The sequence below is a fragment of the Lampris incognitus genome, chromosome 13 (genome assembly GCF_029633865.1).
Source record: "Lampris incognitus isolate fLamInc1 chromosome 13, fLamInc1.hap2, whole genome shotgun sequence".
In the NCBI taxonomy this organism is placed as follows: Eukaryota; Metazoa; Chordata; class Actinopteri; order Lampriformes; family Lampridae; genus Lampris; species Lampris incognitus.
In genome coordinates, this window is record NC_079223.1 from 41,643,287 (window position 1) to 41,660,086 (window position 16,800).

At 48.6% G+C, this 16,800-nt stretch overlaps 1 protein-coding gene across 1 annotated transcript in view; it reads right to left on the reverse strand.

The window, feature by feature from the left end:
* LOC130122538 (inositol polyphosphate-5-phosphatase A) overlaps nt 1–16,800 on the reverse strand; it is a 180,393-nt gene that overhangs the window by 59,476 nt on the left and 104,117 nt on the right. Inside the window, 2 exon segments of the mRNA XM_056291469.1 lie at nt 8,084–8,203; nt 9,554–9,675. Coding sequence (XP_056147444.1) covers nt 8,084–8,203; nt 9,554–9,675 — 242 coding nt within the window.

The window sequence follows — 16,800 nt, forward strand, 5'->3', positions numbered from 1 at the left end:
AAGTTTTTTTTTTTTTGTTTTTTTTAAAACCAAACCAAAATAATTTTATTTAAACAATTCATAAACAACTCCCGACACATCTACAGACCAGACAGTGGTGCGAACACAACATCATATTAACAACTGAGAAGAGAGCCGTAAAGAACTGCATTAATGACAAGGGGATGATGGGAGGAGAGCAGGGGAGATATAAAGAGAGAGAGAGAGAGAGAGAGAGAGAGAGAGAGAGAGAGAGAGAGAGAGAGAGAGAGAGAGAGAGAGAGAGAGAGAAGGGTATGAGAACTAAACTACAGAAAGGGAAAACACTCGGGAGAAAATCTGAGGGTGAGAGAGAAAGGAGGGGTAAAGCATAGAGAGAGCATGGGGGTCTTTCTTCTCTATGTTGGACAGCTTTATCCCGCTAACAGCCATGTCTAATACCCGCTGGCCGGCTGCTTTGTCTGATGGCCCAAGGTATCAGCCACAGGTCAGAAGGTATCGCTCTGTTTACACGCTCATTTCCTAAAGCACTCAGGGTGACCCACTGGTGTGAAAGTTGACTTTTTCTTGGCCTTTGTGGGGGTGGGGGGCAAAGAATTGACACATTAGCCACAGCGGACTTGTTGCGAATGGGCTTGAGGGTGGGGGGTCTCGGGCCAAGGGCCTCTCGCTGGCCCCCGCACTCAGCGTGGGGCCCATTAGCCGCGTCATCACAGTTCATTCAGGAAAACTGTAACAGTGTCGGGGACATTCTCCCACAAAGACACACTTCTTTACACAGTCTATAAACATGCTTCTCCCCGGCCAATTCATCGTGCAGTGACACCCCTGAAAGGGGCTCTTCACAAGGGCCGTTCTCACTGGGGGTGGGGGGTGTTAGTCAGGTCTTCCTGGGGGCAACACAAAGACGGGGGTCAAACGCTAATTTATAACATGGCCCCCGACTCTGCTCCCAGGCTCCTTACACCATCAGCACAAAGCAACCAGATCACATTCTCTCCCTCGCACTCGGATTCCATTTTTCTCCCACTGAGGGAAAACACACACACACACACACACACACACACACACACACACACACACACACACACACACACCATCACCTGACACACATACTATGCAAAACTTTTTTACCACCCTCTCACCCTAACCTTAACCCTTTTTTTGAGTCGATACGGGATTATGGAGTGTGATTGACAGTTAAGATGAGTCAAAACAGACAGTCTATACAGGATTAGAAGGGAGCGAGCGGGGGCCATGTCATGATTAGATTGACAAGATGACTTACCACCATTTGTCCAGTCAGATTTGACTAGATACACAATGGCTGGGTTGGGTGGGGCGAGCCATTGTAGGTGAATGTTGGAAATTTTGAAGAATGTTAACATTGTTAAGAATGTGCTGGGTGACGTCTCGCTGAATGGGCCAGAGGTGGCCCCTAATGGGACCTTTGACACGGCGAGATGGCCACCCCCATGACCCCCCCCCCCAGTTTGTCCCACAGGTTCGCCGTGCCTCCCAGAGACCCTAGTAGCCAGGCTGGAGAGAGGTTGTGTGTGTGTGTGGGGGGGGGGGGGTGCGGTCACACAGAGGTTAGGGGACAAGACAAGAAGTTGGAAAAACACAAATGTATAAAGTTCGGTTTCTGTAAGCCCACATGGAGATTCTCATCAGAACAACACAAGGCATTTTTTTTTTTGTCAATAGGATATTTCCTGTCAGTTAAAACCAAATCCGGACTTCTCATGTATGTTCTGATTGTCCCGCCATGATGTCACCCCACATTAACTGGTTTGTCACCATGTTTACTGCACACACACACACACACACACACACACACACACACACACACACACACACACACACACACCTACACAGTGGTGGACCAGCAGCATTGTTCTCTCAAGGTGCTTTGATGGCTTGTGTATCATATCAGATCTGTTTCTTCCCAGGTTGTCCCCCAGTAGCTGCCAGTGTGGGAAGGTGTTGGTGGCGGTAGGGGTAACAGGGGGGGGTCCCGGAGTGGGGGTGGGGGGGTTAATAAACAGATCTTCTCTGGGCTAAAGGGATGCCGAACGGAGAGAATTAACCTCTGCTCCTACAGGCCTCCCAGGGTGAGGAGGCAGTTCAAAGAGTCACACAGCGACAACACACACACACACACACACACACACACACCTCAGTCAGGTCCACTAGACAAAAAAAAGTTACTCTTAACCAGTGACGGAGGAACCAGGTGCAGAAAGTTGAAGTCCTAACCACTAACCACGCCTTTGCTTCACCTGTGTACTAAGCCAGTTGATTCTGTGGTGATGTAGGAGAAACTAGTTTCAGCACACGAGTGGCGCAAATTAAGACCTGGACCTGAGCGGGGTTGCATCAGTCATTACTAAATCTGGTGCCAAGTCTGTGTGTAAAGTCCTAACTAAGTCCTTAGCATCGATTATTAATCCGTAAACTAGCAACTTACTCATTTGGGTTGCACTGTTAAAATGTAAGGAATGTCATAGCTAGCCAAGCCAATCGAATAATGCGTAGCTCTGTTACTAGGCGAACATCACAGCAGCCAGCCGATCAAAAAACATTAACTCCAACTGGACACCTGCCTCGCGGACCGATGTCGGATAAATATGTACACTACCGTTCAAAAGTTTGGGATCACCCAAACAATTTTGTGTTTTCCATGAAAAGTCACACTTATTCACCACCATATGTTGTGAAATGAATAGAAAATAGAGTCAAGACATTGACAAGGTTAGAAATAATGATTTGTATTTGAAATAAGATTTTTTTTACATCAAACTTTGCTTTCGTCAAAGAATCCTCCATTTGCAGCAATTACAGCATTGCAGACCTTTGGCATTCTAGCTGTTAATTTGTTGAGGTAATCTGGAGAAATTGCACCCCACGCTTCCAGAAGCAGCTCCCACAAGTTGGATTGGTTGGATGGGCACTTCTTTGAGCAGATTGAGTTTCTGGAGCAACACATTTGTGGGGTCAATTAAACGCTCAAAATGGCCAGAAAAAGAGAACTTTCATCTGAAACTCGACAGTCTATTCTTGTTCTTAGAAATGAAGGCTATTCCATGCGAGAAATTGCTAAGAAATTGAAGATTTCCTACACCGGTGTGTACTACTCCCTTCAGAGGACAGCACAAACAGGCTCTAACCAGAGTAGAAAAAGAAGTGGGAGGCCGCGTTGCACAACTGAGCAAGAAGATAAGTACATTAGAGTCTCTAGTTTGAGAAACAGACGCCTCACAGGTCCCCAACTGGCATCTTCATTAAATAGTACCTGTTAGAGCCTGTTTGTGCTGTCCTCTGAAGGGAGTAGTACACACCGGTGTAGGAAATCTTCAATTTCTTAGCAATTTCTCGCATGGAATAGCCTTCATTTCTAAGAACAAGAATAGACTGTCGAGTTTCAGATGAAAGTTCTCTTTTTCTGGCCATTTTGAGCATTTAATTGACCCCACAAATGTGATGCTCCAGAAACTCAATCTGCTCAAAGAAGTGCCCATCCAACCAATCCAACTTGTGGGAGCTGCTTCTGGAAGCGTGGGGTGCAATTTCTCCAGATTACCTCAACAAATTAACAGCTAGAATGCCAAAGGTCTGCAATGCTGTAATTGCTGCAAATGGAGGATTCTTTGACGAAAGCAAAGTTTGATGTAAAAAAAATCTTATTTCAAATACAAATCATTATTTCTAACCTTGTAAATGTCTTGACTCTATTTTCTATTCATTTCACAACATATGGTGGTGAATAAGTGTGACTTTTCATGGAAAACACGAAATTGTTTGGGTGATCCCAAACTTTTGAACGGTAGTGTACGTATCAGATAAATCAAGGGGATGCCGCCCTTTGCTTAAAATGTGCTGATGACAAATATTTCCCCCATTTTTGAACAACAGTTTCAAACTGTGTAAGCTAGCCATAGTTGTGTTTGTCGCTGTTTAAGTTAAGTTAGGTCAGTTTGTTACAGCTACAGTTCTCTGTTAGTGCACTTCGGAGACTACACCTCCCAGCTGGTATGGACAAACATGTAATACAACTGGAAGGAGTGGTGCAACCTGTTTTTATCTAGGGTGGTGTAAATCCTGACTTAGTAAATACTTATGTGACTACACAACGACTTACACATGACCGGTGCAAGAGGAACCTGGATCTTCCGTCTCTGCTTTGAGCAACACCTGACCGACCGATCATCATGTTACGGGGAATTTAACACACAACTCCCTACTGGCAAACCATGGAAAGACCAAGCAAGTATTGCACAACCTTTCCATTGAGTTTACCATCTTACCGAATAACAACAGCAAAAATACTAAGTTCTCTCTCAAAAAGAGATTTTCACAGAACGCATGGATAACATAGATGCATGTATTTCAAATAATACATGGAGCAATCCATACAAACACACACACACAACACAACACAACACACACTACTCTAGTAAAATCCTCCTGGTTTTATGGAGGATCTCTCTGCAATTATGCCGTCCTCCCTCCTGCAGCACACCATGTCTATTGGCTGGAAGCTGGCCGGCCTCTCTCCGCTCTTTCAGCCTGTTGTTCTGTGGAAAGCCTAAAGGGAAACATTTAGATTGGAGGGCTCTTTGAGACACTCTGACAGTTGACTGATGACCATCCATAAAATGACAAAGCATCGCTGTGTGGTGGCCAGTGCGGCTCACTGCATCCCCATGGGAAACTAATTGCTCTGAATTGTTAACGGCAACATTATTTTTCTGCCAATCATTGCTTTTCAATGCCCTGAAAATGAGCATGAAACAAGCCTTTTCAGGGAACAAAACAGTTAAATGTCCCCAATGTTGATCAAATTAACTTCGGCTCTGTGACAATGGACTATATTTGTGTGAAAATAATGGCGCGCCACAAAGGCGGTCTTTATATCAGGATTTCACAGTTGTAATGTAAAACTGTTCTCCCCTGAACCGGACCAGCCACTCTGAATGAGGGTTGAAAAAAGAAACAAACTCCAATACACAAAAGGGATTTTTTTCTTCTTCTTTTTTTTTTTTTTTAAGGCGGAGAAGGAAAAAAAAATTAGTGTTGATTTTATCTCGTGCTATTATTTCACAGACTCATTTGGCAGCCATCTTGGCCATCCTGGTGGCGAGGGAGGCCCGGGGTTTGAGCAACCCGTGTTCATGCCGTTGACTGTCTCGGGGTAGAGCTCTATTTAACAAGCCATTTCCTGCAATAATGCCTCTCGCATCTCGTCCCCCTGCGGCGGGTTTGCACGATACTGAAGTTATCATAACAGCTACCGTACAAGTGGACCAGAAGCTGACTGCAGGAAAAAAAATTCATTTCATTTCATCGCCTGGGAAAACAACAAAGCAAACCAGTAAAAACCAGGGAGCTTTGTACCTCGCTTGTTCACATGCTAAACTTTAAATAACTTTAAGTAACTTAAATAACAGACTTTAAATAACTCTAAAACAATGATTCCCACATCAAGGCTTATCTACAACACCAATCAAACGTGGCTAAATAAAAGCCCGATGCAGCCCGCGGCTCATAACTCTGCTTTCAAAGGGCAGGAAAATGAGCAGGAGACACATTTCAGGCTGGGCCTTCCCTCGGCTCTCATGGAAGCGGGCCACGCATCAACGTGGGCTACAGAGGACTGCTGCTTTTTTGATGTGCTTCAATAGTGCGGTCCGGCTGGCTAAACGCCGCTCCTTCTCAGCATTGTTCCCCCGAGGCCTTGAAGCGCTTTGGAGATAAACACCGTTTAGCGGTTAAAAGGGCCACTGAGGAAGAGGCTTATCAGATGTGTTCTCAATGGGCAGTAAGCTGTATTATTAAGCCCCCGGCCCCAGATAAGGAGGATGCTGGGGTTTGAGGCCGGGGGGCCGAGACACAGAGCTCACTCGCTGGGCGTACTTGCATGATCAGACTCCTACAACAGTAGCCCCTGGATCTCTGCTAGTGGGTTGGCAGCATTACCACGGCACCCTCCCATCCCCACAATGAGAGATTAGAGCTGAGAGAGACAGAGCGAGAGAGCGAGAGAGAGAGAGAGAGGAAAGAGGAGGAGGAGGGGGGAGAAATTGGCTATAGATATTCACCCTCTCCCTTTTCCTGCTCCATTTTCTGGGGGTAGGAGTCAGAGTAAGGACAATGGCCAAAAAGATGGTTCCCAACCAGCCGCTGAATGGGAACACTGTTGGTGGTAACGCTTCATTCAAAGCCCGGCCCGGGCACATTGTCCTCCCAGATCGGCAGAGGAGAATGGAGTTTGCTGGTGGCTGCCAAAAGGTTAGCAGCCCCTGTGAAAGGACCGACCCATTATTCACTGCCCCTTACAGGGCCCAGGGACCCTTTGTAGGCCCCCCCCCCTTCCCCACCCATCCCCTTCCCTCGGCCCCGCCAGCTTTTCTCACTCTGGAGCTCCGGATCTGCGCCCGACTGTTTCCCCAAAGTGAGTGATTGAGGCGAGGTGCCCCTGCCGTCCCACCCCTGCTCCCCGGCATGGAATACCAGCATGGCCGGAACATACTATAACCACCTCCCAACCAGCACCCCACCATATACCACCTAAACCCCCCCCGCCCTTGCCCCCTACCCCACAAACCTTACCCCCCCACCCAAAAAAAAAAACAAACTTGCCTTTGTCACCTTTTAATGATATGTCCCAGAATTAACAGCAAGGATACCATCCCGACACAAGGGGATTTAGGGAAAGGGAGCGTGGAAACTGCCACTCAGCGAAAACAAATGCTATTCAAATTCCGCCCCGCCGCCACCGAGCCAAACCTCAGAAAACTCCACCATTTAGCCCTATTTACAAGGAGAGGCTTCGACATAAGTCAACTTCAAGAGCATGACGGAAGAGGAGAAAATACGATCAAAACCCCCTCAGTGTAAGCAACAAGAAAGGTCCTTTTGAAACTTCATTACACCAGTAAATCCAGGTAAGTTACGGTGCAATAAAATCCACAAGAGCTGCCATATTCCTAAAACACTCCCACTTCCCCGTCCATTAAAGGCGGACCATTCTTTCATCAAATGAAAAACGAAAGAGGGGAGGGGGGCGGGAAATAAATAAATAAATGAATATGATCTCTGAGAGAATACTTTAAAAGGCGCCTCATAACTCACGGGGCGTCAGGAAGCCCTTTGATAATATATGCCACCCATATATGCATGAAGTTATTCAAAATGAAGGCGGAGGGAACCCGCGCCATGCATTCAGATGCCATTTGAATGGGAGGTCACCCGCTGCAGGGCTGGTACCGGGCTTTTTATTCTGTGTTAGCATGGCCAGGTAGGGAGCAGGGGTTGCTCCGTGCACTCCATCATTCTGCCCCACTGTAAATGGATAACCCATAAATCACATTAGCATGGCCCGCGCACGGCCGGCCTGGTCTGTTTGCATAGCGGTTGCCTGACTCGGTGCTGGGTGAGGGATTCTCTACCGGGAAGAGAGGTTAGAGGCTGCTGCTTCGCAATGACAAGGCGGAAAGGGCCGGAAGATGGGATATGGCATGAAGGGCTATTGGGGGGGGGGGGATAAGGGTGGGGGAGTGATGCTGGCAGAGGTAGCGCGAAAGACGGGATGAAGAGTTCAGACGCAAGGCTGAACTGAAAGATGAGGGGGGACGGGCTTAGAGAACAGACAGAGGGGGGAGAGAGAGAGATGCGGAGATGAGAGGAAGATGGGTGGATGAGCTATTAAAGATAAAGAAAGGGGGAAATGCACAGAGGGGGAATATGAGGGGGGGGGGGCAGATGCAAGACTGTGACAGAGGGACAGCAGCGGACTGAAAGAGACACTAGGATATATTTGGATGAACACGGGGTCGAGGGTCAAATCCCACCACAACCCTCTCTCTCCTGTGCCTCCCTCCGTCTCACTTTGTCTACTTCACTGTCTTCATAAGGACAACACAGCACGGGGGGTATTCTGCTCTGCAAGAGGGCGGTTCCTCCACTGTTAAGAATGGAGGTATGATGAGGAGACAGAACGGGGAGGAGGGAGACATAGAGGGAGAGAGAGAGAGAGAGACAGATAGATAGATGGATGGATGGAGAGAGCGAGAGAGAGCGAGAGGCGTGGTGCGTGTGATACCTGTCTAAGACATAGCCCAGCGCCTTCTGTCTGGTCCCAGAGTAGATGGAGGGGCTCTTCTCCCAGGCCACCAGGTTGGAGGCATCATGAAACAGGTGGATGTTCACCAGGTCAAATGCACTAAGACACAAGAGAGACAGTCTGAACCAGGCAGAAAATCAGACAATCACTGGGCTCCACTACTAACTAATCATGGCAGAATGATGACGCTCACTACTCTCTTAACATTAACCCTATAAAAACGCCCTCTCCTATGGTGTTTCGCTGGGAGTGAACACAACGAAAAAGTATTTACGAAGAGCACTATCTACTTCACGTGCATGCAAACTTGTCGTTTCACTGCGACACGAAAGCGAATGAAAACTTATTAGGAGCAACTATACAACTTGCAGAGGAATAGCTGAACTAAACGTTGCGACCACGACACCCCATAAATCCAGAGATCTGCGAAGCGAGGCTCCGGGCTGCCTGAGTGGCGGCAGACTGATGCGCTTGGCGTCTGTGTCAAATACACTTTTGCAAATATAAATCTGCAAATCTTTCTATGATTTGCTCCGACCTACTCAGCAGGGTGTGTCTGTCACATGCATTAATGAACACGACGTCTATTTTTGAAATATCTCTGCGACCCCCCCCCGAGAGCGACCCCGTAAAACGACGACCTGATCTGCTCGGCCTCGGGGAACGACGTGGTAACGCGTTTACGCACCGTGATGAGCGCCGCGTTCAGAAGAGACCCGTAGGAACGGCTCTCATCTCACCGGAGGGGGGGGGGGGTCGTTCTGCCGACACGTCCCGCGCAAATAAATACATGCACGACACACGCCATCCGTCTCGCCCTCTCTTTTCCCACCTTCCTCTCTTTCCCTCTCCCGACCCGTCAAAAGTCCTGCGCTTATTGAGCGGTTACCTTCCTCTCTTTACGCCTCATGTCATCCCTCTATTAGATTACAGCCCTCAGCCCCATCCCACCCAACCCCTCAATCTAGCTCTCCCGCTAATCCCTCTCCCTCCCCGCCGCCGGACACCGCCATTTGCATTCACCCTGGAGCAGGTTCGGTGGCATGTAATGTTTTTTTGTTGTCTGCCATATGCAACTGCTTGACTAACATGATTACCCGCTAATCCAATCCTGCCGACTTCAATAGCAAAGCCGTCTGGAGAGGACTCAACTATCTCTCCGGCCCGAATCCGCGTCCGCCCTCGCAAACCTCCCCCCGGGGAGATCAGCCCGCGTCCACCCTCGCAAACCTCCCCCCGGGGAGATCAGCGATGGGCTGAGGGCGAAAGCGGACGAGACGGACGTGGTGAGGTCTTCGCTCACGATCAGGATGACCCGGTGGTGCGAACGCAGGTTTGATAGGAGATCAGGTGGGGGGGGGGGGGGGACGTGTCGTGCGAATGGAAAATAACGGGGAATGACTGATAAAGGGGAGGGGGGGGAGACACAAGAGCAAAAGGAGCCCTCACCAGTCAGCCAGGGCCCATCGAGTTCTGATCAATCCCTTTCTGGACCACTTGCACTGCAGAACAGAGAGGCACACACCAGATGAGTAAAACAGTACCGAAAACACACAACTTGAGGATTTGCACTGAATATTAGCGGGGTAAGGCAACAGAAAGAAGTAACGACAACCCTTCTCCGCCACGGGCTTCCCACTGCTTTATTTATTGCTGGCAGGGTGTCGATGGAGGCGATCCTCTGTGAATCGGGATGCGCTCCAATGTCAAGACAAAACTGAACATGTGGACAGCATTTCAATAACACAAACATCTATTTTATAACGATCGCCTGAGGATAAAAGCTCTGCTAAAATAGCTGTGTAAACGCATAGGATGAATATATTGTAACGTGCATGGATAAGAAGACACGCTGGCCGCTGGCTCGCGAGTCTGACCCTTTAGTCTAGCGGTTAGCGCTGCCTCCTGCGGTGCGGGCGGTACGGGTTCGCGTCCCGGCCGCGGCAGTTCCTGGGGTTGCGTTGTCCCACGAATTCGCTACATTGGTGTCAGAAGCGGGATGGAAGCGTAGGCGGCGTGAAGGAGCTGATATGCTTAAGCGCGGGGACACGCTTCCCGAAGGAGGGGGGGTAGTGTAACGTGCGCGGATAAAAAGACTCGCTGGCTCGCGAGTCTGACCCTTTAGTCGAGCGGTTAGCGATGCCTCCTGCGGCGCGGGCGACGCGGGTTCGCTTCCCGGCCGCGGCACATCCTGTGGTTGCGTCGTCCCCTGAATTCGCGACAATATAAAGGATGGAGACTTTACTTTTCTGACGGACGCGTTTTCCGAATGTAATTTTCGCACATTTTGCTTTAAAATCACTTGACCGTTGGACGAAAACACAGCTTATTTATACATGCGGCGACGAGAAACCTCGGCGAAATTTGACCCAGACCGAATTTGCACAACCAATAATCCGGACGACTACTTTGCAGCTGTTTGATCAGTTCTGTCGAGCCTTGAGTTAATTATCCAATCACAGGTCTGAGCGGCCTCCTCAAACAGCACATGATTTACCATCAAGCTGCCGGTTATTAAATGAGCGTCCCCATTCTGAATAGATAAATACGTCTCTTTCCCCTCTCCCTCTCTCTCACCGTCGCTCTCTCACAGACTCCTAATGGGGAGTTAACAGCGGTGATGAATAAACTAATTATGGGCCAGGTCACATAATTACAAATTGACTAATTTTATTAAAAATAAAGCTGGGATGCAAATTAAAAGGACTGAGAGGTATTTGATTGCGCCTCACATCCTTCATTCTGCATTAGGGCAAGATTAAATGTATCAAATTGAATTACATTAGCATACTTGAATTAATCTATACTGTCCAAGTAGAATGTATGGGCCCAATTACGCCCCGCTGTCTCAAGATTGTTGTTCTGAAATGAGTTTTGCTTGCAACGTGCAAATGTGCAGCACAGTCTGAAGACGCGGGGTGTTTTTGTACCGCTATGTCATGTTGAAATAAAGTGTTTGTGTGACACTTTATTGTCTGAAAGGACATTACGGAATAAATAAATAAATACAAATCTTCAAAACGGAAATCTAAGGAAGTGGGCACTAGGTAATGGGCTTAGTAACATCTACCATAGATGTGTTTTAGTAGATATTCATCTGGAATATGTGCAGTTGCATTCCATGCATCTTCAGTTTGGCCTCCTCATCCTCACTTTCTGCAGGAGGAATTCACATGCGAAGTCTGTGTGTGCGCACTTTGAATTAACGTCAATGTAAAGTTGGAGAAATAAAAGTGCAAGGACAGAGGGGATGAGGAGGGAGAGGATGAAGAGTCGGGCGGACCCGCTCTGTCCCCATGCGGGCTTGCTGTTCTAGCCGGGGACGTTTAATCTCCATTTAATTTAAAGAGCCATTAACTACAATCACAGCATTAAAATCCATCACGTCCCTGACACCCAGCCTCAGATTGCCCCATTTCCTCCACATATGACTGATTGACCCCCTCAACTTCACTTGCCTATGACCCCCCCCCCAACACACACACACACACACAGACACACAGAGTAAATACACAACCATAATAATTATGTGGCTCAAAGATCTCTCTCTCTCATATATATATATATATATATATATATATATATATATATACATATATATATATATATATCCAGTCACCAATTTGCCTAATCCAAATGTCTGAATCCATTTTGACACCAATGCTTCACACAAACAGCTTCCTGCATGAGGGGGTAGCGGTTCTTTTTCTATTGGCTGACACAATGACATCATTTGGCTGCAAAACAGCTGATGCTGAGACAGAGACAGTGACACAGATGCTGTCCGCCACCATTTAATCTCCAGCGAAACATCATCATCTCATCACCCCTCACTCTCTATACCACCCCCCACCCCCCACCCCCCCCACACACACACAGACTTCTGTCTTCATGGTAACGATCTTCATTCTGACATTATTTTACCTGAGTTGACTATCTTTTTTTTTTCCCAGCTGGATGCAAGATAAGTTTCTGCATATGTAACAGCCATGTGCAGTAATATCTGATGAGCATGCACACACACACACACCACACACACACACACACACACACACACACACACACACACACACACACAACACACACACACACACAGACTTCTGTCTTCATGGTAACGATCTTCATTCTGACATTATTTTACCTGAGTTGACTATCTTTTTTTTTTTCCCAGCTGGATGCAAGATAAGTTTCTGCATATGTAACAGCCACGTGCAGTAATATCTGATGAGCATGCACACACACACACACACACCGCTCTTCTACAACGGCTGATGGCGTGGCCTGGTGCTGGTGTAAAAAGTTATGCTGTGAGGGGGGGTGGGGGTGGGGGTGGGAGGGGGGCGAGTTCGGGTCGAAGGGGTAAGCCGTAAAGGTCGTGGGGCTCGGGATGACACTGGCTGACCTTCCACAGGCAGCGATGGTGTCCCCGCCCATGACAGTGATGAACGGATGTTACACAGCGGGTCACATCCAGGGCTGCCGGCCAATACCGTTATGGGACGACCGCCATGCAGAAGCAGGGGATGAGAGAGAGAGAGAGAGAGAGAGAGAGAGAGAAGAGGATAAGAGAGAGAGAGAGAGAGAGAGAGAGAGAGAGAGAGAGAGAGAGAGAGAGAGAGGAGAGAGTGAGAGAGCGAGTGAGACAGAATAGAGAGACAGTGTATAGAAAATGAAGTGAGACAGTGGAGGTAGCCTAAAAGCAGACTAGCATTGGTGACACAATCACATTATTCTCCATTTATAGCAACCAACTCCATAACCCCCTCCCCTCCCCAACAGTGTATACGTCGGAAGTTTTCACTCCTATCAAATGTCAGATATGACACAGTGTACGGTCAGAGGGATGACTCCCTGTCCCCTCTGGTACACACACACACACACACACACACACACACACACACACACACACACACACACATGCACACCCACACGCTCCTGCTTGCTGGTCCATTGCCTTTTATTCTATGACCTTTACTATATTTCAGTGGAGAGACTAACCCCTATAAATAATGCTATGGCGGGGTTATGTTGGCGGAGTGTGTGTGTGTGTGTGTGTTGGGGGGGGGGTGTTGTTGGCCAGTAAAGCAGTAGAGAACTGGTGGGGGGGGGTGTTACACAAAAGCCATGTGACAAGAAATGCACTGTGAGTAATAAGTAATACACACAAACCCTGATTGATTCGAGCCCTGGCCAGACACCGCATTTATCTTTATTCCATCATCCAGGGGTCCCTTCAAATAACTGCGGACCCCCGGCTGGGTTTATGAGACTAGACAGCGTGCATAACTCTGTGTGTGTGTGTGTGTGTGTGTGTGTGTGTGTGTGTGTGTGTGTGTGTGTGTGTGTGTGTGTGTGTGTGATTAAGATACACCAAACCAGTGAAGTGCAGAAACAGCTGTCTCTCCTCATTTAACATGGTGCTTGGACAACCAAAATAATAATAATAATAATAATAATTTTTAAAAAATAGAAGGGGGGGGGGGAAGGGCTTACTTTAACACTTGAGAAAAAAAAAATGTCCAGATTGGGGGGAGGTTCAAATAAAAAATCTAAACCAAGGCTGTCTCCGTTCGCCCGTTGAGAACTGACTGAAGCCTTCACGCCGTTTTCCCAGGAGCACCTTGCAGCGGCGGCGTCAAGGCGTCCGGCGTGCGCGCCGACACACGGGGAGGTTTACGGACTCCCCTCGAGGCCCGGCCTTCGGGGTGATCACGGTACAGGATCAGGGCGTACTACGGAGGGTACTAAAAGGGGTATGAGAAGTCGGTGCTTTTATGGACATGTGCACGGTGCCAAACAACAAAACACAACTCATATGGATGGTGAGCTACGGCCCGTCAGCCATTTTCCCCCTTTCCGTTTTTTCCCCCTAACAGCTGTGTAAAACAATCAATAGCAAGGGCACATTAAGGTCTGGGTCGTATACTTTATTTATATAAGGCAATGACAAACCCTTATGATGCAATGTTTTTGGTGGCATGTATTATGGCGCCAAACAAATAAATATATGAATGCCCGCTGGGAGCCGGGGGAGGTGGGGGGGGGGGGAGCGGGGAGGTGGAAAGATTGACGGAACAACTAGAACGACAGGCCGCCGAATCCATCACGCCGACCTTTCAAAGGGAATGGGCCCGCTATTTTGTCCGGTTCCCCTCTTATTCAGCTTTTCATTAATGTCCCGGGCGGCCCGTCTGCTTCACTTAGAGCGGTAACTCATCGCGGGATTATGGAGAGAGGTGGCGCTTTGCATACGTGACAGTTGGAGTGACACGTCCCGCCGGTGCACGCGGGGCCACGGGTGAAGGATCTGCTTAGATGTCGTAGACGGAAACCTCCCGAAACTTAACGTCTACCCGCCCTCCCCCGTGTGTGAAAGCCACTTCCCCCCCCCCCCCCCCCAAAAGCTAATATAATATCTTGGCGATATGAATTTCATAGCACATATTAGACACCGGGCCTCATTCATCAATGGTTCATACGTATAAATTTGTTCTTACATGCCCATGGGATTTTTAGCCCCTGAAGTTTGTCTCACAGACCGGTGTGGAACCTGGATAACTCCTGGATTTAGACAGCAGCGGGCTAACACTGATGTCTCTGCAGGCCTGGGTGATGGCTCGTTGCAAGAGGTGGACAATAGATGTTAGGGGGAAGGAATTACAAATACCCATCAGCTTTGCTTCTGTGCCTGTCAGACCACATTGAGAGCTAAAAACTTCCACGGGTGTGTAAGAACAAACTTGTACGTAAGAGCGCTTGATGAATGAGGCCCATCACTCTTCCACATTAGTAAAAAAAAGAAGTTTGGTATGATGGTAGTTGTCTATTTGCAGCGTTTACCGACGCGTCATTTGTTGGGGGGTCTCTTCCAGAGAGACTACACACAGGACCGTGTGAGTAAGTGCGCAACTCATCATTCAAGTTTAATGCGGGGGTCAAAGCACATTCACTTACTGGACACACACAGACGAGCACTGTACGCAAATGCAGACAGGCTACACACAACCGCACATGCTCCAGCGCGCACATTTGCTTGCAATGAAAGGTAGATTTTTCTCTTGTTGACTGGCTTGTCTTAAGGCCACGCTGCAACTTACACGCACGCACACACACACACACACACACACACACACACAGACTTCCCAGCATGATGTCATCAGCAGCTTGCTCACTGAGATTTATTAATGGCAGACTGCTAAGGTAACACACAAAGCAGGTAAACACAGACATCCGTCTTAACCCCAACTCCCTGAGCTCTCCGGTTTCTCGCCGTAACCCTTCCGGTTGTACCGGCGTACCGGAAAAACACCCCCAAACCAAAATCCAGTTAACCGTGTGGAACATATAACCAAGAACTGATCGATTAGGTAATTCGCCCCCGCTCTTTGTTCGGGAACAGGAATTCCCCGCGCGCATTGGCCCCGACAACCGCTCGGCGTCCCTCGGTTCTTCCCCCCCCGAACCTGGAGATGTTAAAACTCGAGGAATCTGTTTGGGTTCCCTGATGACGTTGCGTCCCGTCCAGAATCCCGCGGTAATAGGATTCCTTAAAGCTGCAGATGGATGGCAAATCCAGGCGGTTTCATCTACTAAAAGAGGACATAAATCACGGGCGGAGGAAGCAGGGACGAGGCAGGGGTTATCGTCGGCCTACCTCCCTCATGAGAGCTTTGCATTAAAGCATTAGTGAAATTAATTCATCTTTCATAAGAGGTTTGAGCAGTATCTGTGATCTATGATAACAACCAATTTCTCACTACGGAGGGCCTATACTCGGCGACCCTGATAGACTACACAAATCTGCTCTTTTTAAATGGGCTAACATTATCTGGAGTGCTGCTCTACGGAGCATCATCCCAGATTCATAACCCAGTCGGGAAAGAGGCATAAATCACAGGGCAAAACTTTTCTCATCTGCACCCCCCCCACCCCACCCCCCTACCCCGTCCGCCTCTCTCTCCTCTCTCTCTTCATCACCCCCCCCCCCAACTGCCCCCCCCTCCCCGTCTTTCTCGCCGTCTGCCACGGGCAGTTTTGTTTTGTGTTTTCTCTGCTTGTCCTCCTCAAACACCAAACAAGGCATCGGTGTAATCATTTTAAATGGCTTTCCTCCTCAATCAGTGTAATTGGTTTTAGATCGTCTCGGAAATGGCACAACGGGAAACCTGGGATGGAGAGCCGTTTCATGGGTGGTGCGGATTGTTTACGTATAGATTTGTATGTGTTTACGCGCATATCAATATGTTCATTTGTGTGCGTGTGTGTGTGTGTGTGACATTTGCATAGTTGCTGGGGGTGGGATGTGGGGGGGGGGGGGGTTCCTGCTCGTGTGAAAGAGACGGAAATTGGGGGACGTGTGTGAAGGGGCCGTATCCAACTCTTTTGCATATATTTGCAGAGGTGGCCGTCGGACCGTGGTTGACAGATGAGCGGGGAGTGTAGGAATGACACTCAGGAGCTTGCGCTCTTTATTACTGTATCAGCAAAGCTCCGCTCAGAGCGCCACCCCCCCCACCCACCCCCCCCCGCCGCCTGACGCCGGGCTCGGAGGAGAGAGACGGACGGACGCGGCGGTATTGTACGCACAGAGCGTTCCCCTGGACAACGGCAGCCAAAATGAAGAGCTGTCGCCATTTCATGATCTGAATATTTGAGTGCTGGACTCAGCCAAGCGTCGGCCTTATTTGGTCCAGATA